This window comes from Carcharhinus amblyrhynchos, chromosome 14, assembly GCF_965287045.1.
Source record: "Carcharhinus amblyrhynchos chromosome 14, sCarAmb.v2.hapA, whole genome shotgun sequence".
Classification (NCBI taxonomy): Eukaryota; Metazoa; Chordata; class Chondrichthyes; order Carcharhiniformes; family Carcharhinidae; genus Carcharhinus; species Carcharhinus amblyrhynchos.
Genome location: NC_137337.1, coordinates 61,175,805 through 61,197,676, shown reverse-complemented (window position 1 = coordinate 61,197,676; position 21,872 = coordinate 61,175,805). Strand labels below are relative to the sequence as shown.

Sequence of the window (21,872 nt, the reverse complement as noted above, 5' to 3'; positions counted from 1 at the left end):
AACACAGAACAATACAGCACAGGAAACAGTCCCTTCGGCCCTCCAAGCCTGCGCTGCTCATTGGTCCAACTAGACCATTCTTTTGTGTCCCTCCATTCCCAGTCTGCTCATGTGACTATCCAGATAAGTCTTAAATGATCCCAGCATGTCCGCCTCCACCACCCTCTGTGTAAAATACGTCCCTCTGATATCTGAGTTAAACCTTGTCCTCCCCCCGCCCCCCCCATGAACCTGTGACCCCTCGTGTTTGTCACCTCCGACCTGGGAAAAAACTTCTTCAGAAGACAAGAAGGAACACTGAATGAAAATACATGTATTAGATAGCACTTTGATTCCTTTCTTCCATGTTTTATGCAGGACTGGAGAGAGCGGTGGATAGATGATGCATTCTGGCGATTGCTGTTCTCCGTCATTCTACTGGTCATAATGATCTTGTGGAGACCATCAGCAAACAATCAAAGGTTTTAGTGGATTTTTTGGCACAAATTTCCAAATCTTTTTTCCCTCTTGCCCTAGCTAAAGATGAACAGGTTTGATGAGGGAACGCGAACAATATATATCAGAGTGGATAGCTTATGTCGTGAAGGAGGTGAATTTAACAGTAGCATTATCCCCTTCACTCAAATGTCTGGCAGCTTGTTATAAAATTTTATGAGAATACACTGAGAAATACACATACGCTGCAGATGATTTTGTCTTTTCAAGTGGAAGATCTCATTGTCCCAGAAAAGATTTCATAATCTCAGACAGATTTTAACTTGGTGCCAGCATAAAAATCTGCTGAAAGTGTTCTTTTGAGTGCAAAGTAATTTTTTGAGGAGATGGTGACTAGATTGCCCGTTCAGAAATGTAATATGTGATAATGTGGTCTGCAAAGATAAACGGTGACAGAAACCAGGCCATGCCTATCTGGAGCTATAGAGACCTGGCTCCCCCCCACCTGAAGCTTATAGGGATACAGACCCTGCCCATCTGGAGGAACAGGGGCCCTTCCCTGCCCATCCTAAGGAATAGGGGCCCTTCCTTGCCTGTCCTGATCCCACCTGTCCAGAGGCACAGGGAGGCTGGGCGCACCTATCCAGAGGCACAGTGGGGACGCGCTCCCACCTGTTCAGAAACACGGCTAGGTTAGGCTTCCATCTGCTTGGAGGCACAGGGAGGCTGAGCTCCCGTTTATCTGGAGACATTGGGAGCTGGGCCCCTTTTTGTCCAGATGCACAGTGGGGCTGGGCTTCCGCTTGTCTGGAGGAACGGGGTACCTGGCCACTATTCACCTGGAGATGCAGGGGCTGTACCCTGCAACTTATGGAGGCCAGCCCCCTCCCCCTTCAACTCCCATCTCAATGTGCAGGGGCCAGCCTCTCCACGCCTTCCACCCCCCTGCCGCCCCCAGATATAATTTTTAATTTCTCATGTTTTATAATAAATTGCTATGAACATTAACCCTAATCTGCTCTCCCTTGTTTTAAGCTTCAAATGTGCATTGTACGTGTATTTTTTTTTTCCTGCATCTTCCTTTTGTTGAAGTCACAGTTCTTTAAGTTGATCTTTGTCCTACTGTCAAAACTGTAGGATCCCTTGCGTTAAAAAATTTCTCTTCCCCTACAATCAACATTCCTTCATGTCTAAACTTGTAGCTGAATCGGTAACTTTCTCACTCATCTTGCCTCTCCAGCTCTTTTCAACAATGGTATCCTGTAATTTGGTGTCTTAGCCTTTCCTTGAGGTTTCTCGAAATCCATGTGCACCTTCTGTTTAGTTCCCTTTTCTGCCATCATTCCTCAGTGGCTATATTTCTCCACAAATCTACAAATTTGTTATTTGACTGGAACTTCATATTCATGGAAGTGTCAATTCTACTTTAGCATACCAATCAAAAATAGATAAATAGGTTTCTGTTTGCAGTGATCAGTCTCCAAGGATAAATGAAAACAACCTAATAAATGCAGATTCCAAAATTGATCTAATTTTTTTTGGAAATTGTTGCAGTACCTATTTTGAATTCTCAAACTGACATTCATTGCTAAAAGCTAAGATTTGTAATTACTATTGATGATTATAAAGGGATGATTAAATTTATCTCAAACATAAAATAGTAAAGGTGCTAAAAATCTGAAATAGAAACAGCTGAATCACTGATCAAGTCTGGCAACATTTGTGGAGAAGAAACATGACATTCCAGGTCTATGGCTTCTTTGGAACATTACAACAGCATCGTGTCTTTAAAATGTATTTTTTTTTTGTTGGATGTCTGTGTAACTTAGAGCCTAGTTTTGAGTTTGTAGACTTAGCAGAGCTATCAACTACCAAGTTACAGGACTCGAGAGAAACAAACTTTATCTCCCAACATAAACTGTTAGCTAGATCTCATATGCAAGGCTGGTCAGACACAGCAAGCCAGGACTTGCTTGCCCCTCACCCATTCAGCACTGGGGCAGCAGTGGAAGGATAGACAGCTAGGAAAACATTTTTAGTAGTAATAAAACTGAATGTCTTTTTAGTTTTAAACATCAAAACAAGATAATATGAACTTTTTAACTTCTTGTGCTGTGCAGCTGAAAAATGATTCACTTAGTATTTTCAGATATTTGTTTAATTAGTATGGCATGTTACAGTTGTGAAAAATGCAATTTTGCAATTAAAAATGAAAATAATGGCATAATTTTATTTATTCTTCAAAAGAATAACGATGATTCAACGGGGGAAGGGTGCTGGTGGTTTCTGAGTTGTTTCAAAGTTTGTTTCAGCAGTTTATTGTTGCAGAGATAATTGATAAAGGAGGATGCAAATTTGTTCACTCTTTAATTTTATTTATTGTTTGGTGCCTGCTATAAAAAACATACTGTTTGCATTTGGAAAGTATAACTTTTTTCCTTGCTAAATGTCAACATTTATTGATTTAATAGTAGTATGAGAGGAACAAATCTATTTTGTTACCTGCAGCGGTAAGAAAAATATTGATTTTTCAAGAACTAAACATCCTTTCTAAGGAGATCTCTTGCCCTTTCAGTAGAGATAGAGATATGCATCCACCCAATACCTTCCTTTGAAATAACGTAATCTCCTATTCACTGAGCCATGCCATTGAATTTGTGCCAAAACTATTTGTTTTGCAGGTTTGCTTTTTCTCCTCTTGCAGATGAGGATGATGATGATGAACTGAAGGAACCAATGCTCAATGAAGCTTTTGGTGAGTAAAGCTGATGATTTAGTAACTGCATTCTAGAGTAAAATATATAATTAGATAAATTAAGAATTAAATTGAGTAAATTAGATCTTTGAATTGTGGCAGGGAGTGAGGAAATAAAAATGTTGACCATTTATGTTGTGGCTTGCTGGATTAACTCAAAAAAAAGTTAAAGTTTATTTATTATTCACAAATAAGGCTTACATTAACACTGCAGTGAAGTTACTGTGAAATTCCCCTAGTTGCCACACTCTGACGCCTGTTCGGGTCAATGCACCTAACCAGCACGTCTTTTCAGACTGTGGGAGGAAACAGGAGCACCCAGAGGAAACCTACGCAGGGGAGAAGGTGAAAATTCCACACAGACAGTGACCCAAGCCAGGAATCGAACCTGGGTCCCTGGTGCTGTGAAGCAGCAGTGCGAATCACTGTGCTACCATGCCGCCCCAATCCCTAAAGTGGGGTTGCAAGATACTTACTCAGTTATTAAGTGAAGACCTTTTCAGTGAGAAATAAAATAAGAGGAAGAGATTATATTCAGTTACAATAATTTATGTAAATTGTATCTCCATATATTTTCTGCAGAGGGAATGAAGATGAGAGGTACAAAAGCAGAGTCCAATGGCACTGCAAAGCTTAATAAAGTGGTAAGATAGCAGACAATGCTGGTTTAAAAGTGCGTCTCGAGGCTGTATGGACTTAGAACAAAGTAGTTGAGATATGTTTTAGGCTAATGCGTTTTAAGATCAATTTGCACAACTGTCTGGACACCTAAATCTATCAGTTATACATAGGGTGGGTTTTATCAGTGTATTTCTTATCCAGCACATGAGACTTCTTTAAGAGAAAAGACCGGTGTAGCCTAATTTGATTCATTGAAACTGAAGTTTTAAAAGCTGTTCTAACAAGAATTCGTTCTAATTGTCTTCTGGTGAATCCTGCTATAAAGCTGGAGTGCATGAACATCATGTGAGGTCTAGGAAAGAGATTTCAGTGTGATATCCTTGTAGTTGATATCATGCCAACATCATTAAAATTACTGCCTACCCGATAGTTGCAGCTTCCTGATGAATATAAGCAATCCAATCAAATGCAATGATGCATCTCCCAAGCACTCATAATATTCAAATACAATCAGAAAGGTTATTAGTCAGACCATGGTTCTGAAGAGCTGATCACACAAATGAATTGTCCAATGTCAAACTATTAAATTAGGAGAACAATATCTAAACAATATGCAATGTTAAAATCAATTAAAAGAGCTCCTGCTGTTACATGGTTGATTGAGAGCAGCAAACTCAAGACAAACAAAAGATTGAAACTGAGACTTTTCAGGTCTCTTTGATAGAGAAATGGAGACCTCCATGATCACATCAGCTTGTGAATAGATAGTTACATAAACTTGTTCACAATAATCTGTCCTCTTCCTCATGAACAGTGCATTTTAGGACTGTTCCATTTAACTCTTACTTCTACTTTTGGTTATCCTCCTTCCATTCAGATGACTTTAGATTTACCCATATTTGCCACCTATTGGACCAGTTCCGTAAAAGTTCCTTCTCATTCTCGTTTGGTTGTATTGTTTCCTCTTAATTTACTCTGCTTCCTATTTCCTGTTTTTGTGGTGCTGGCAAATATGAATGTTTGGCTTAAAAGAAAGTCAAATCATCAATATGTTTTGAACAACAACAGTTCCAAAATTTCCGAGGTACTCCACTTGTAATCCTGTTACAATTTGAAACGTTTTCATTATAGCGATTCCATCTTCTTGGTTTTGTAGTTATTTAGCTTTTCCTCCAACTCAGTGACTCCTTGACTTTACTATATTGATATTCAATCTTGACAGTAGCTTGCATTTATTATGACACCTTTAACATTGTGAAACTCTCCAAGATGCTTCGCAGGAGCATTGTGAAACAAAATTTGACACAAGAGATCGTACTCAAGCAAGGTGGCATCATAAAAGAGAAGGGTAGAGTGCTTTAGGAAGGAATTTCCACAGCTTAGGGCCAAAAATCAGAGAAATCAGAGGAGCACAGAGATCACTAAAGGTTATATGACTGAAAGAATTTGCAGAAAATCATGAAAGTCGAGATCATGGAGTGATTTGAAAGCCAGGACGAAAATTTAGGTGTTGCTGGATGGAGCCTTAAATCAGCAAGCATGGTAATAATGATCAAAGGGACTTTCTATTTCACTTAAAATACTATCTACATTTGCCATATATTTATGCAGTTGTGGTTCCTTTGAATCTAAATGTGTTGTTTCTCATTGTTGAGCTTCATTAAGATTGTTCTTTGGGATATAAGTTGATCATATGAGTCTGACATTTCTAGGTATGTCATTTAACCCTTCAGTGACCAATTTCCAATCTTCTGGTATCTCAAATTGAGAATTTTGGATGTGCTGAAGTTCAAGGAAGGTGAGAGGCTGACCAGAAGAAATTGGAAACATTGGTGTTTAGAGGTAACAAAAGCATGAATGAGAGTTTCAGAAGCAAAGATGCCAAGGCAAGAGCAGAAGTGGATAGTGTTGCAGAGGTATAAGTAATTTCATGGGATGGAGAGGATAATAGTTGGAAGCTGAACTCTTGTCAATAGGATGGAATGGTTGTGAATAGTCAGGTTCAGACAGAGAGAGAAATGGGAAAATCTATTACAATAAAATAATATTAGACCATAAAAAGACTGTTGGATCTTGTCCAAATCTGCAACTTTTTCTATTGAAGATAATTGATATATAGTTTCATTTCTGCCACTGCCCAGTACTTAAATTTCTGGGGGGTTTTCCTGCTTTCTAATGTAGACATAGAACATAACAGCGCAATACAGGCCCTTCAGCCCTCGATGTTGCGCCGACCAGTGGAACCAATCTAATGACCCTCTAACCTAAATGATTCCAATGTTATCCATATGCCTATCCACTGACCATTTGAATGCCCTTAAAGTTGGCGAGTCCACAACTGCTGCAGGCAGGGCATTCCACGCCCTTACCACCCTCTGAGTAAAGAACCTACCTCTGACATCCGCCCTATAACTACCACCCCTTAATTTAAAGCTATGTCCCCTCGTGTTAGCCATCACCATCCGAGGAAAGAGGCTCTCACTGTCCACCCTATCCAATCCTTTGATTGTCTTGTATGCCTCAATTAGGTCACCTCGTAACCTTCTTCTCTGTAATGAAAATAACCTCAAGTCCCTCAGCCTTTCCTCATAAGACCTTCCCACCATACCAGGCAACATCCTGGTAAACCTCCTCTGCACCCTTTCCAATGCCTCCACATCTTTCTTATAATGCGGCGACCAGAACTGTACGCAATATTCCAAATGCGGCCGCACCAGAGTTTTGTACTGTTGTAACATGACCTCACGACTCCGAAATTCAGTCCCTCTACCAACAAAAGATAACACACCATACGCCTTCTTAACAACCTTATCAACCTGGGTGCCAACTTTCAGGGAGCTATGCACATGTACCCTGAGATCTCTCTGCTCGTCAACAATACTAACAGTCTTTCCATTAGCCCTATATTCTGTACTCCTGTTACTCTTGCCAAAGTGAATCACCTCACACTTTTCCATATTAAACTGCATTTGCCACCTCTTGGCCCAGCTCTGCAGCTTATCTATGTCCCTCTGCAGTGTCGTCAGCAAATTTACTAATCCATCCTTCTACACCCTCATCTAGGTCATTTATAAAAATAACAAACAGCAGTGGCCCCAAAACAGATCCTTGAGGTACACCACTTGTAACTGAACTCCAGGTTGAATATTTCCCATCAACCACCACCCTCTGTCTTCTATCAGCTAGCCAATTCCTGATCCAAACTGCTAAATTACCCTCAATCCCACGCATCTGCATTTTCTGCAGTAGCCTACCATGGGGAACCTTATCAAACGCTTTGCTAAAATCCATATACACCACGTCAACTGCCTTACCCTTATCCACCTCTTTGGTCACCTTTTCAAAAAACTTGATAAGGTTTGTGAGGCATGACCTACCCTTCACAAAACCATGTTGACTATCCCTAATCAATTTATTTCCCTCTAGATGATTATAAATCCTATCCCTTATAATTCTTTCCAAAACTTTGCCCACAACATAAGTAAGGCTCACCAGTCTATAATTCCCAGGATGGTCTCTACTCCCCTTCTTGAACAAGGGGATAACGTTTGCTATCCTCCAGTCTTCCGGCACTATACCTGTAGCCAATGACGACATGATGATCATAAGAACATAAGAAGTAGGAACAGGAGTAGGCCATCTAGCCCTTCGAGCCTGCCCCGCCATTCAACAAGATCATGGCTGATCTGAAGTGGCTCAGTTCCACTTTCCCACTTTCTCCCCATAACCCTTAATTCCTGTGTCTACCAAAAACCTATCTACCTGTGTCTTAAATATATTTAGTGAGGTAGCCTCTACCACTTCAACGGGCAGAGAATTCCAGAGGTTCACCACCCTTTGAGAGAAGAAGTTCCTCCTCAACTCCGATCTAAACTGCCCCCCCCCCCCCTTATCTTGAGGCTGTGCCCTCTAGTCCTGCTGTCCTTTCTGAGTGGGAAGAATCTCTCTACCTCTACCCTATCCATCCCTTTCATTATCTTATACATCTCAATAAGATCCCCCCTCATCCTTCTAAACTCCGAGTACAGACCCAGTCTATTTAATCTCTCTTCATAGTCTAACCCCTTCATCTCCGGTATCAGCCTAGTGAACCTCCTCTGCACTCCCGCCATGGCCAAAATATCCTTGCGCAAGTGCGGCAATCAAAACTGCACACAGTATTCCAGCTGCAGCCTCACCAATGCCCTGTATAGTTGCAGCAAGACCTCCCTACTTTTATATTCTATCCCCCTCGCTATAAAGGCCAGCGTCCCATTCGCCTTCTTGATCACCTCCTGCACCTGCAGACTGAGTTTTTGCAACTCATGCACAAGGACCCCCAGGTCCCTCTGCACCGTAGCATGCTGCAGCTTTTCGCCCTTTAAATAGTAATCCCTCCTACTATTATTATCAAAGCCAAAGGCTCTGCAATCTCCTCCCTAGCCTCCCAGAGAATCCTGGGGTAAATCCCATCCGGCCCAGGGGACTTATCTATTTTCATACTCTCAAGAATTGCTAACACCTCCTCCTTATGTACCTCAATCCCGTCTAGTCTACGAGACAGTGTGAAATAACTGTTTTTTTTAACTTCCCAAATTCCTGCTTCCCATATCATTTATTTGTTTTTACTGGAAATGTAGGTAGATGTGAATTAAAACCCCTTTGCCTGAGAGGTCATTTGAGTTTCTCCAGATCAGTCTTCTGTCACTCCGGTATGTCTCATTAACAACTTCAGTACGTGCTATTAATAGAGTCTTGAGAATAATTCAAAGACTAATCTCCACACTGGTGAAGGAAGAAGGAACTTTGTCTTCAAATTTAAAATAAGTCACAGATTGGTGAGGTATTTATTCAGAATTGTCAGGTTTTAGGAAATTGTTAAAGATCTTTTGTTTTGTATCATCACACTTCTTTACCATTGTATAATAATGGGCAAGTGTTGGAAAAATTAGAAGGCTGATTTTGAACCTGTTGAATTGGGTCATAAACACTCCTTATGTGGTCAACAAGTCTTGGAGTGAGACTTGAACTCGGGGCTTCTGGCTCAGAAGCATATCACCAAAGGTAAAAGTTGAAAATTAGGGAATTACTACAGAAAAATGAGTAAATAAAAAATTGAAGGAGCTTAGAAGTGATTAAAAGAGCTAGTTAAAGTTGTTAACAGATTAATTAATTAATTCTTGTGATCTGCATCCACTGTTTGTTTTAATCATTGCTCATTCCTCTCCTCTTTCCTTCACCTGCCTTCCCCAAACGTCCTGTGTTCTCTTTCTTGTCTGATCAAGACCACGTGCATAAGCACATTTGTTGAAGAGATAACCTTGTAATACTTTGCTTTTCATTGCTAATTAGTCAGGCTCACAACTCATCAAAACCCTTGCCATTCTTCACAGGATGAAGATCTGAAGTGGGTCGAAGAGAATGTTCCATCTTCCATGGCAGATGTGTAAGTGGCTTTCACTGATACTAGCTACAGGTTTATTGTTGCACTACAGGCAGTCCTCAACTTGCAACACAAATGATTCTTGGAAACCATGTCACAAGTAGGAACCGATTTTCCCATCAGAACAATGTTAAAAATGGGCAATCAATTCCATCAGTGGGGCAAGGCATCATTTTACCAGGTATGGTGAGCTCATTTCCCACAGGATTTAGACATGTTGCATTCAGATCTCTACCAGAAGCCTCCCAATGTGTGGTCAAATTGGTTTTGACTTCAGCTTGGCTAGCAATCCCAGGGTTCAGCACGTCAAAATCATTCGCCAAAAACTGTTCTGCTTTCTGGGCTGTAGCTCTGCCAGACAATATTCTGCCGGCAAGCCACAGTAAACATTCTCCTTAGTTGGGCAAGACCTCTAACGAGCTGATAAACATGCATCAATCTGACCTTCCAAAATGGAGTACATACTGATGAGTAAAGGGAGAGCCCAGTATTTCAACAGGTTTCACATCTTTCCTGGGCACAATCAGGGTCAGCAACTCAATACAGTACTATTGTATGCTGGATTATTTGACTCTATTTCCAACAAGGCTGTGTTTAAGAATATAACATATATATGTATGTAAGTAGAATTTAAAAAGTGCCGTTCTGTGTAACTCGAATGTCTTAATGTCGAGGACTGCCTATATAAGCTTTCAAATGCATTCAGTGTTGTTTCTACATATACAGTTGTTTTCATTGGCATTTACATATTACATACTGCGGATTGTTGGGAACAGACTGGAGTGCCACTGTAATGTTCAGGTGAGAATTCAGGAAGTAAAACATGATTTATTTAGAATCATAGAAAACAATCATAGAATTCAGCTATTCAGCAATGGTACAAGTGCACTGGAATGTCAGTGGGTGGCATAATTTCCAAATTTAGATTCATAGTTTACGAACTAGGAAGTTGAGCTGGAATAATACCAATATTGTACTCTGTGGTCTAGGGCTTAGCTCCTCCTTCTGCAACTGGGTCTTGATTTCCTAACCCACAGGCCTCAATCAGTAAGGATAGACAAAGCACCCTCTCCACGATAATCCCCAAAACCAATGACCCATAAAGCTGTGTCCTCAGCCCCTTAAGATAATCTTTACACACCAATGACTGTGTAGCCAAATTCCCTTCCAACTTAATTTTCATGTTTGTTGATGACACCATTGTAGTGGCTGGATCTCAAACAGTGATAAGACAGAGTACAGGAAAGAGATAGAGAATCTGGTGAACTGGTGCAACGACAATAATCTCTCCTTCAATGTCAATAAAACAAAGAAGATAATCATTGAATTCAGGAAGCATAGTGGAAGACATGTTCCGTCTACATCAACAGGGATGAACTGGAAATGGTCAAGAGCTTCAGGTTTCTAGGCATCCAGATCATCAACAACCTGTCCTGGTCCCTCCATGTTGATGCCTCTACTTTCATGCACCATAGAAAGCATCCTTTCTGGTTGTGTCATACCTTAGTATGACACAAGAAACTACCAAGGGTTGTGAACAAAGCCCAATCCATTAGGCAAACCAGCCTCCTATCATTGACTCTGCCTCGGAAAAGCATGATGTGGAGATGCCAGCGTTGGACTTGGGTTAACACCAGGTTAAAGTCCAACAGGTTTATTTGGTAGCACAAGCCACTAGCTTTTCAGAGCACTGCCCCTTCCTCCGGCGACTGGGAGTTCTGTTCACAAACGGGGTATATAAAGACACAAAAACTCAATTTACAAAATAATGGTTGGAATGCAAGTCTTAAAGGTGCAGACAATGTGAGTGGAGAGAGGGTTAAGCACAGGTTAAAGAGATGCGTATTGTCTCCAGCCAGAATAGTTAATGAGATTTTGCAAACCCAGGCAAGCCATGAGGATTATAGATAGTGTGACATGAACTCAAGATCCCGGTTGAGGCCGCTCTCGTGTGCGGAACTCGGCTATCAGCATCTACTCACGACTCTGCATTGTTGTGTCGTGAAGGCCACCTTGGAGAATGCTTACCCAAAGATCAGAGGCCGAATGCCCGTGACTGCTGAAGTGTTCCCCAACAGGAAAAGAACCCTCTTGCCTGGTGATTGTCAAACGGTGTTCATTCATCCGTTGTTGTAGCGTCTGCATGGTCTCCCCAGTGCACCATGCCTTGGGACATCCTTTCCTGCAGCGTATCAAGTAGCCAACGTTGGCTGAGTTGCAAGTGTATGTACTGTGTACCTGGTGGATAGTGTGCTCAAATGAGATGATGGCATCCATGTCGATGATCCAGCACGTCTTGCAGAGGTTGCTGTGGCTGGGTTGTGTGGTGCCGTGGTCACTATTCTCCTGAAGGATGGGTAGTTTGCTGCGGACAATAGTCTGAGGTTGTGCAGTTGTTTGAAGGCAAGACGTGGGGGTGGGGGGGTGGCCTTGGCGAGATGTTCGTCTTCATCAATAACATGTTGAAGGCTCCGGAGAAGATAGCATGTTGAGAAGGTGTTCTCTCCGGAGAACATAACATCATCAATAACATGTTGAATGCTCCAGGGGAAGTACTGAACGACGAAGGCTATTCTGTCCGCCGTGTCCCGTGTTTGTCTTCTGAGGAAGTCTGTGCAGTTTTGCACTGTGACGCGTCGGAACTGTCGATCAATGAGTCAAGCACCATATCCTGTTCTAATGAGGACATCTTTTAGCGTCTGGATGTGTATGTTGTGATCCTCCTCATCTGAGCAGATCCAGTGTGTACAGAGGGCTTGTCTGTAAGGAATGGCTTCCTTAACGTGTTTAGGATGGAAGCTGGAGAAGTGAAACATCATAAGTTATCCATGGGCTTGTGATACAGTGAGGTGCTGAGGAGACCATCCTTAACGGAGATGCATGTGTCCAAGAATGCAACCGATTCCGGAGAGTTGTCCATGGTGAGTTTGATGGTAGGATGGAACATGTTGATGCCATCATATGATTGTTCACCATGAGTCCAAAGGAAGAAAATGTCATCAATGTGTCTAGTGTATAGCATCGGTTGAAGGTCTGTGCGGTGAAGAGGTCTTGTTCGAACCTGTGCATGAAGATGTTGGCATATTGTGGGCGAACTTGGTCCCCATGGCTGTTTCGTGCGTCTGGATGAAGAACTGGTTGTTGAAGGTGAAGACATTGTGGTCCAGGATGAAGCGGATAGAATTGCGTCTGGAGATTGGCAGTTGTCAACATTTGAGTACTGAGGCAGTTGCCGCAATGCCATCGTCGTAGGGGATGCTGGTGTACAGTGCCAAGACATTCATTGTGATGATGAGTGCTTCTGGTTCAGTTGCTTCATCTGCGCTGAGTCGTGACTTTGTACAATGGGTTTCAGGATGCACTCAACGTAGCCAGAGGCAGACAGTTACCCACAGATCCGACCAAAGAACACACTCATCAACTCAACAGACTGATCAAGACCTTTGATTGAGATCTTCAGAGCACCCTCCATGCTCTCATCCCACGTGCTCCCCATGATGGAGATCTCTACTGCCTCCCGAAAGTACACAAGGCAAATGCACCCGGCTGTCCCATCATATCAGGCAATGGGACCCTGAATCCCCAGCTTTTATTGCGACACTGCAGACTTCTTACAGACACTCCACACATGGAGAAGTTGAACCAGGAGCGCTCATCGTCATAATGGATGTCTCGGTACTCTACACCAGCATCCCCACAACGATGGCATTGCTGCAACTGCCTCAGTACTCAAGGCCGACAACTGTCAATCTCCAGATGCAATTTTACAACTCATCCGCTTATCCTGGACCATAATGTCTTCACCTTCACCAACCCGTTCTTCATTCAGATACATGGAACAGCCATGGGGACGAAACTCACACCTAAATATGCCAACATCTTTATGCACAGGTTTGAACAAGACCTCTTCACCGCGCAGGACCCTCAACCGATGCTATACGCTAGATACATCGATGACATTTTCTTCCTTTGGACTCATCTCTAAACAATCACTGAAACAACTATATGATGACACCAGTAAGTTCCATCCCACCATCAGACCTACCACGGACTACTCTCCGGAATCGGTTGCATTCCTGGACACACACACACACACCTCCATCAAGGGCGGTCAGCTCAGCACTTCACTGTAGCGCAAGCCCACGGATAACCTCACTATGTTCCACTTCTCCAGCTTCTACCCTGAACACGTTAAAGAAGCCATTCCCTATGCACAAGCCCTCCTATACAAAGGATCTGCTCAGATAAGGAGGATTAAAACAGACACCTCCTAGATGCTGAAAGATGCCCTCATAAGAACAGGATATGGCGTGTGACTCATCAATTGCCGCAGCAAAAAACTATGCTGACCTCCTCAGAAGACAAACACGGGACACGGCAGACAGGGCCCTTCGTCATCCAGTACTTCCCCAGAGCGGAGAAGCTACCGCATCTTCTCCGGAGCCTTCAACATGTTATTGCTGAAGACGAACATCTCATCAAGGCCACCCCTACTACTTCGCACAACCTCAAACAGACCATTGTCCGCAGCAAACTACCCAACCTTCGGGAGAACAGTGACCATGACACCACACAACCCTGCCACAGCAACCGCTGCGAGACGTGCCAGATCATCGACACAGATGCCATCATCTCACGTGAGAACACCATCCACCAGGTATACAGTATACACGCTTGCAACTCGGCCAACGTTGTCTACCTGATACACGTGATATGGAGATGCCGGCGTTGGACTGGGGTAAACTCAGTAAGAAGTCTCACAACACCAGGTTAAAGTCCAACAGGTTTATTTGGAAAGCTAGTGGCGTTTGCTACCAAATAAACCTGTTGGACTTTAACCTAGTGTTATGAGACTTCTTACTGTGTTTACCTGATACACTGCAGGAAAGGATGTCCCAAGGCATGGTACATTGGTGAGACCATGCAGATGCTACGACAATGGATGAATGAACACTGCTCGGCAATCACCAGGCAAGAAATTTCTCTTCCTGTTGGGGAACACTTCAGTGGTCACAGACATTCAGCCTCCGGTCTTCGTGTAAGCGTTCTCCAAGGCGGCCTTCACGACACACACAATGTAGAGTCACTGAGCAGAGACTGATAGTCAAGTTCCGCACACAAGACAGCCTCAACTTGGATCTTTGGGTTCATGTCACACTATCTGTAAACCCCCTCGACTTGCCTGGGCTTGCAAAATCTCACTAACTGTCCTGGCTAGAGACAATACACATCTCTTTAACCTGTCCTTAACCCTCTCTCCACTCACATTGTCTGTACCTTTAAGACTTAATTACCTGTAAAGTTTTGCATTCCAACCATTATTTTGTAAATTGAGTTTGTGTCTTTATATGCTCTGATTGTGAGCAGAACTCCCACTCACCTGATGAAGGGGCAGCGCTCCGAAAGCTGGTGGCTTGTGCTACCAAATAAACCTGTTGGACTTTAACCTGGTGTTGTGAGGTTTCTTACTGAAAAAAGCAGCCAGCACAATCAAGGACCACATGCCCTGGACATATTCTCTTCCGCCTTCTTTCCACCAAAACTGAGGTCACATACCAACCAACTCAAGAACACCTCCTTCTCTGCTGTCATCGGACTTTTGAATGGACCCACCATATATTAAGTTGATCTTTCTTTACACCCTGGCTATGACTAACATTATATTCTGCATCCTCTCCTTTCCTTCTCTATGTACAATATGCTTTGTATGTGGTGCAAGAAACAATACTTTTCACTATACTAGTACATGTGACAGTAAATCAAATTAAATGTAATTATCTTACTGAGACTAGTCTTCCATCACCAACCACCTTTTTATTTACAGTAATGCTTGATGTTTTCAGCAGTGCAAAGTGCAGATTGGTTTCAAGTTTATCAACAGCTGGCCTGAGTAGAGCCAGCTGGTTTTAAACCTTGGTGTTGCACCTTCCCTATTGGGCAAACCTCCTCTTACCTAATAGGGGAGCTTATATTCAGTAAGGCCCACAGGTCCTATCAATGATTCCCCGTGGCCTTTGTAACAGATTTAAAATGCTGAAGACTGAAGTGAAAAGTAAGGTTGAAAGGGCAGAGAATTTCCAATTTTGAAGCCCTGGAACAGAATTAATTGGAGTTGGGGGGAAAAAGTGACAAATCTTGATGTTAGTGCAGAGAGAAGGATCGTTTGACAAGGTACCTCACAAGAGGTTATTGCAGAAGGTCAGGGGACATGGAGTTGGGGGTAGGGTGTTAGCGTGGATAGAGGATTGGTTGTCAAATAGGAGGCAGAGAGTGGGGGTCAATGGGTGCTATTCGGATTGGCGGATGGTGACTAGTGGAGTGCCCCAGGGGTCGGTGCTGGGGCTTCAGCTATTTACCATTTATATAGATGATCTGGAGGAGGGAACTGAGTGTATGGTGTCAAAATTTGCTGATGACACCAAGATTGGTGGAACGGCAAATTGTGCTGAGGGTGTGGCGAGTCTACAGAAGGATCTAGATAGGCTGGGCGAATGGGCCAGGAACTGGCAAATGGAATTTAATGTTGGCAAGTGCGAGGTGGTCCACTTTGGTAGGAATAATGATAGGAAGGATTATGACTTACGTGGAGAAAAACTGCAGCAGGCGACGGTGCAGAGGGACCTCGGGGTCCTTGTGCATGAGTCACAAAAACCCAGCTTGCAGGTGCAGCAGGTGGTCAGGAAGGCGAATGGGATGCTGGCCTTCATAGCGAGGGGGATTGAATATAAAAGTAGGGAGGTCTTGCTGCAGCTGTATAGGGCATTGGTGAGGCCGCAGCTGGAGTACTGTGTGCAGTTTTGGGTGCCGTACTTACGCAAGGATATTTTGGCCTTGGAGGGAGTGCAGAGGAGGTTTACTAGGCTGATGCCAGAGTTGAGGGGGTTGAGCTATGAGGAGAGGCTGAATAAACTAGGCTTGTACTTGTTAGAGTTTAGAAGAATGAGGGGAGATCTCATTGAGACGTATAAGATGATGAATGGGAATGGATAGGATAGAGGTGGAGAGACTCTTCCCGCTCAGAAAGGATAGTAGGACTAGGGGGCACAGCCTCAAGATAAAGGGGGGGCGGTTTAGAACGGAGTTGAGGAGGAACTTCTTCACTCAAAGGGTGGTGAATCTCTGGAATTCTTTGCCCGTTGAAGTGGTGGAGACTACCTCGCTAAATATTTTTAAGACGCGGGTTGATGGGTTTTTGATAAGAGAGGGGATTAAGGGTTATGGGGAGAGGGCGGGAATGTGGAACTGAGCCACGACAGATCAGCCATGATCTTATTGAATGGCGGGGCAGGCTCGAAGGGCTAGATGGCCTACTCCTGCTCCTATTTCTTATGTTCTTATGAGACTAGAGATGAGAAAATGATCACCGGTTTTAGCTTGAATTCTGTCCTAGAGTGCAGAGGAGCCTACCCAAAGAAAGGAGCAACTTTAAGTCCTGTAAATGTGCAAGCTTGCACAATTTGAAAAGTAAATGGGAAAATACGTAGTTTGTGTGATCAAGTTTGTCGTAAGCTTCAGCAATGGCGCTGATGCAACAGTTTAATTTTGAACTCTATAGATTAAGACTGCCAAAGGAGGTCAAAGACTGAAATCATGACAAGTGATAGCTGTTCAGTAAACTTGAAGGAGATGTGAAGAAATTTTCTCTTTAAAGAAGTCCTAAAACAAGAAATATTTTCATTGCTTCATGGAAAGAACAAAGTTGTCAGCACAATCTGAAAGAAGTTAAACATAAGAATAGAATGATCATCAGAAGAATAGACAGGGTTGGATGATAGCTCTGCCATGAAGTTTGTTGATGGTGAAAAAACCCATGAGTTGATGAACAAAATGTCAGAATGAAGTATTCATTACACTACAATGTAAAATTATTTTTATCTCTTGTTCAGAATGAATAAAAATTAAGAAAGACACTAATCATTTTCTAACTTATAAAGAATTTAATCTGAGATGCATAACAGTTGTACCATAAATAAATGGCATCTTTTCATACAACCTTTCCTTGCATGTGTGCAAAGAAATGATCAAACCTTTTGTCTTGGAGAAAAACTGATGGTTTTATTCCTTGCTCTGTTATCAATTGCAGTTCTCCTCAAAAACTTTGTATATTGAGTTGTTTAATATGTTCTCTTTATAAAGTTGATATTCAAATATCAAATAACGCCTTAACAGTTTGCCCTGTTTCATTCTCTTTGAAATTGCATTTTTTTTTCTTGTTACCGACTTCAGGAGCTCCTTTTTATTTTATTAGCACGTAACAGCTGAGTTCTTTTCTTACAATTAGAACATTTCATTCAAAGTTGATATGTTTAGTCTTTAAAACAAGCATCCAAAATCAAATATTTTTCAACAGATTGAGTTGAAAGAAACTTGAATTCAGAAGTATAATTGATGGATGATCCTAGTGACTTACTTGGCCTAGACCCCTGGTAAAGCATGCTAACTGGGGCATTGTGGCAGATTTATTTTTAAAATACATTAAGCATTAGCATTTCTTGGCTTTAGATTCTGCAATTAGTGTCCATCAATGCCAACTATGTTATATTGGACTATCAGCAGCTACACAGTGAAGCAATGAGGGATGTGTTGTCACATCCTCATCCACCATTGCCTATGGATACAAATGGTGGAGGAGATCCATGTCGTTCAAAGTGCTTCTAACTGGTTTCCTGTTTCAAACTGCTCACTGGCAGACTAAGATTCACGGTGTGAAAACAAGAAGTGAAAAACCAGGCTATTTTTGGCAATTTCACCACTGCTGTTGCAATGTAGAAATGGTGTTTGGCCATCTATTGGCAATGGTCTAGTTAGCACTGACACTAGCTATACTAGCATAATGATACAATACTTTTCTACTTTTCTTAAACTAACCTTAATTTATTTTCTTTCAGTGCACTTCCAGCCCTTCTAGACTCAGATGAGGTAATAAGCAGATTCATTCAATTTGTTTGTAAGTGTATTTATTCTTGTACCTGAGGGTGTTTGATGGTGTTGGGAGGAAGGAAGTTTGTAGGGTGTATGCTGATGCGAGGTTGTTGTGTTCATGTACACGATCTTCAACATAGACTTAATTCTCCTTCGAGATGTTTGTAAAAGCCTCAAATTTGAATATTGGGAAAGGATTTGATCTTAATGTTTGGTGATCTTAAGTGTGCTTGTGTTCTATATTTCCGTGGCCAGCAGCAGCATGTTCCATCACTAACTGAGGGATTTGTAGCCTTGAGTTCTTTAGTTGGAAGTACACTCATCTGTAAGCCAGGAGGTTCTGAGTTTAAGCTTTACTGCATCATTTAATCTGACTGACAGCGCAGTGTTAGAGGTGACCAATAAATGAAACTTTACACCACTCAGGTTGATGACCGGAGAACAAAGTGTCAGACTTTTTTCCAGACCAATATTCTCTCAATCAAAATGACCAAAAACAGATTAGCTAACTTTAATTGCTGTTTGAAATACCATACTTTGAACTTCTTTTGCTCGCAAAATTATAGTAGTTGCACTAAAAATAGTACTTTGCAATACCTGAGATACGTTGAGACTTGATATAAATACATGCTTGAACTAATAGCTAATTACTATAAATCTGATTAGGCAGGAATATTCACTTGAAATACAATCAAAAGTATGAGTGCAGAGGAGGAAGAGCTACTGAGCCCATGTTAGAAGGGCTAATATCAGTGGGATTGCAGTTATGTAGCACTCTAACCTGTAGTAACTCCCTTGCATTTTGAATGCTGGGCTGAAACTTGTCAATTTCTCTCTATGAACATTGAAATGTTTTGAGTTTAGGAACATTATAGTATCTAGAGCAGCGGTCTCCAAACTCTGATCTGGAGGCGAACCACTGCAGGCCAGATGTGGCCCAAAGGCCATAGTTTGGAGACCCCTAATCTAAAATCCAGATTTACATGATTGTGTCTAGCCCCACTTTTGGAATCTGACCTGAAAATGTACTGAAAGTCAGTCAGCATCTGAAACAGCAAGGTTAAGTCACACTTCAATTGAAATTACCCATCCTGAAGTACATTTACACTCCCAATCCGTTCAGGTACCCATTGATCAGTTGTACATTTTCACCTTTCCAACATTTGCTGTTCTTCTTGGATCAAGCTCTAAGCAGGATGATAAACTCAGTATGACTGAATGTTCAACTATACAGAATTTAATTAGGACGATTACTGTTGACCCATCCAGACCTGGAAAGTCCCAAATTCTATTTTTGGTTTATGTTGAATCATATGATTTCAGCTAGAAGTTGATATTGGTCTTGGGGTGCCCTGCCCCTTCCAAACCCAAGACAAAAGAAAAACAATTGGGCTTTTATCACACTTGACCACTATTTAATGATGCCTGCTGGAACCTACATATTACCTGTGGATATCATGGAGAGACTGATTACAGCTCACAAAAATCAAAAGCTTGTTAAGCTGCCAGAGGGCAAATAAGATCCGTATATATCCAACAGGACTTAATACTTTAGGAAAGGAACTGGGGACAAAAATAGCTCACTGACTATTAAAAAATAAACTAAAGAGTTTCAAATACATTATTTCCTGAAGGTGAACATCAAGTTGGAAAAAGCCATTAGGATTTTGAATCTTTATAGAACCATTGAAAAGTTACAGTACAGAAAGAGACCATTCAATCCATATAGAATGCCACAATGGAGAACTGATTGTGTTTATGCAAAATACTGGAGAGATCACAACAAAGGGCTTCAGTGGCTTTGGGTGCCTAATTAGAGAAAGGGCATTATAGCTATGGGGGGGGGGATTTTCCCATCCCATCTGCCATGGACATCGTAGCAGGTGAGGTCAGACCAGGCAACGGTCGTTAACTTCAGGTGGGATTTTCTGGTTTTAGGGCGAGCGCAGACAGAAAATCATGCCCATAGTGTGTAAGAATGTAATTTCACCAGGATAATGCTGGAGGTGAGTAGTTATAAGAAAAAACTTGTTGCTTTCTCCATGGCTATGTTTCAGCTATTTGGTCAACTTGCCAACCTAATCAGCACCCTTTTCTTGCATGCATAAATTGTGATCATTTCAAAGTTGGCATTCTTGCATTTGTGCTGATGAGTGCAAGATGAAAAGCTTTGGCAACATGTCTCTTCAGCAATATTCAAGTTCTGTACTAATAAGTTTCTTATTTTGCAGGAAATTATGACGACAAAATTTGAGATTTCAAAAATGGAGTGAAAATGAAATGATTGGAAAGCATCACTCTTGTTTTTGAAGTAACAACTGTCCAGGACAAAATGACTTCAGTCTGCACAATGCACCAAAACTGTATAGTCTCACATGGCTTCACTGGGTTTGGGTGGGCAGGAGTGTTTTATACTTTGCTCAAGTACAATTATGTTTTTTAAACAAATAAGTTATTTTGCTAGTGCTTGCCATAGATGTCTTGTTTGGGTTAAATTATGCTCTTTGTTCCTGTAAAATAAATGGCTGGTCTGCTGCTATTTCTAAGCAGTGTTACACAGAACAGGCTGCAAGTTAATATGATCCTGCTGGTGTTCTTTCTTCCTTTCCAACCCCACTTTCCCAAATGAAGTGAAAAGCAAGGTCGCCTTTGTATTCCAGCACCAGGGTTTTCACTGCCTGAAACAAGGGTGCAATATACTGGAGACATAGTTCTGCCACTGACTAACTGCAATCTCCAGAGAATTGTTTCCTCTATCTCTAATATACTTAGTTCAGTTAGTTCCTCCCAAGTTTTATTTGTGTATAATTCCAGAAAAAGGGTTTGTTTTGCAGATGCAAGCCTGTACAGCTGGACTTGAGTTACTGACTGCCAGCAGTGCTGGCACCTGGAGTGGCCATTTGGCTAGAAAATGGAGCCTTGTAAACCTGGTGTTAGAGTTTAGTAAAACTATCAGGGCAGCCTTATTGTGATTTTCTTGTTTTCAAATTAAATAAAATTATATGGATGAAATTATACATCTATTGTGTCATGTTATAATTTTAGATTATTTAATTAGTTAAAGTGAAAATCCTCATACTTTCACTTATTAGTGATTTCTGCTAAACTGAGAACAATATTGGAATTATTTTCTTGTAATTGTCATAGCTTTTTCAATGTATGTCTTTTCAACTTTTCATATAGTCAGAAGAGACATATGGTATAATTAAAAACATCAACAAGATAATCAGAGAATAACAAGAGAGCAAGGATCGAAGTAGTATGTTTACTTGTCAGGAGGTTTTCCTTTGTGGAAAGGCCATTAACTTAGGAACGTTTTGTTTCTATTCAGTTGATTTAAAGTCTGAGCATTCAGTCCATAGACATCACTGTATCAATTTTCCCCTCCCACAAACTTATCATTCAGAAATTTAGCTTTCAATCTTGGAGATTAACGTACCAGGCTGTCGCATTTGATTGTTTAAACGTATTTCCTAATTATCTCAATGTCTGGGTTTTTCTTCTCTCATTTTTTTCCATCCCTTTGAGCCTGACCAGTGTAACTAATTTACAAGCACATTCACAAGAACTTAGATGGAAAATAGCAGCAAGTCTTTCAAGCAGTTTCATGGCTAAGGTCAAACCTATTCTCAGCTGCTATCAAGATTCATGAGATAACATTAAACAGAGGAGTTCCTGGAAGTGTGCTTTCCCTCTGTCATTCAATAAAAGCAGGAG

The 21,872-nt window shown here is 41.6% G+C and overlaps 1 protein-coding gene across 1 annotated transcript in view; it reads left to right on the top strand.

Moving 5' to 3' along the window:
• The window catches only part of LOC145352726 (transmembrane protein 87A-like), a 67,315-nt gene extending 46,143 nt beyond the window's left edge, over positions 1–21,172 (top strand). The window contains exons 15-20 of the mRNA XM_080202981.1: positions 358–461; positions 3,117–3,190; positions 3,773–3,834; positions 9,184–9,236; positions 18,122–18,152; positions 20,387–21,172. Coding sequence (XP_080059107.1) covers positions 358–461; positions 3,117–3,190; positions 3,773–3,834; positions 9,184–9,236; positions 18,122–18,152; positions 20,387–20,428 — 366 coding nt within the window. The 3' untranslated portion in view covers positions 20,429–21,172. The remainder of the gene's footprint in view (positions 1–357; positions 462–3,116; positions 3,191–3,772; positions 3,835–9,183; positions 9,237–18,121; positions 18,153–20,386) is intronic.
• Positions 21,173–21,872: the final 700 nt, after the last annotated feature.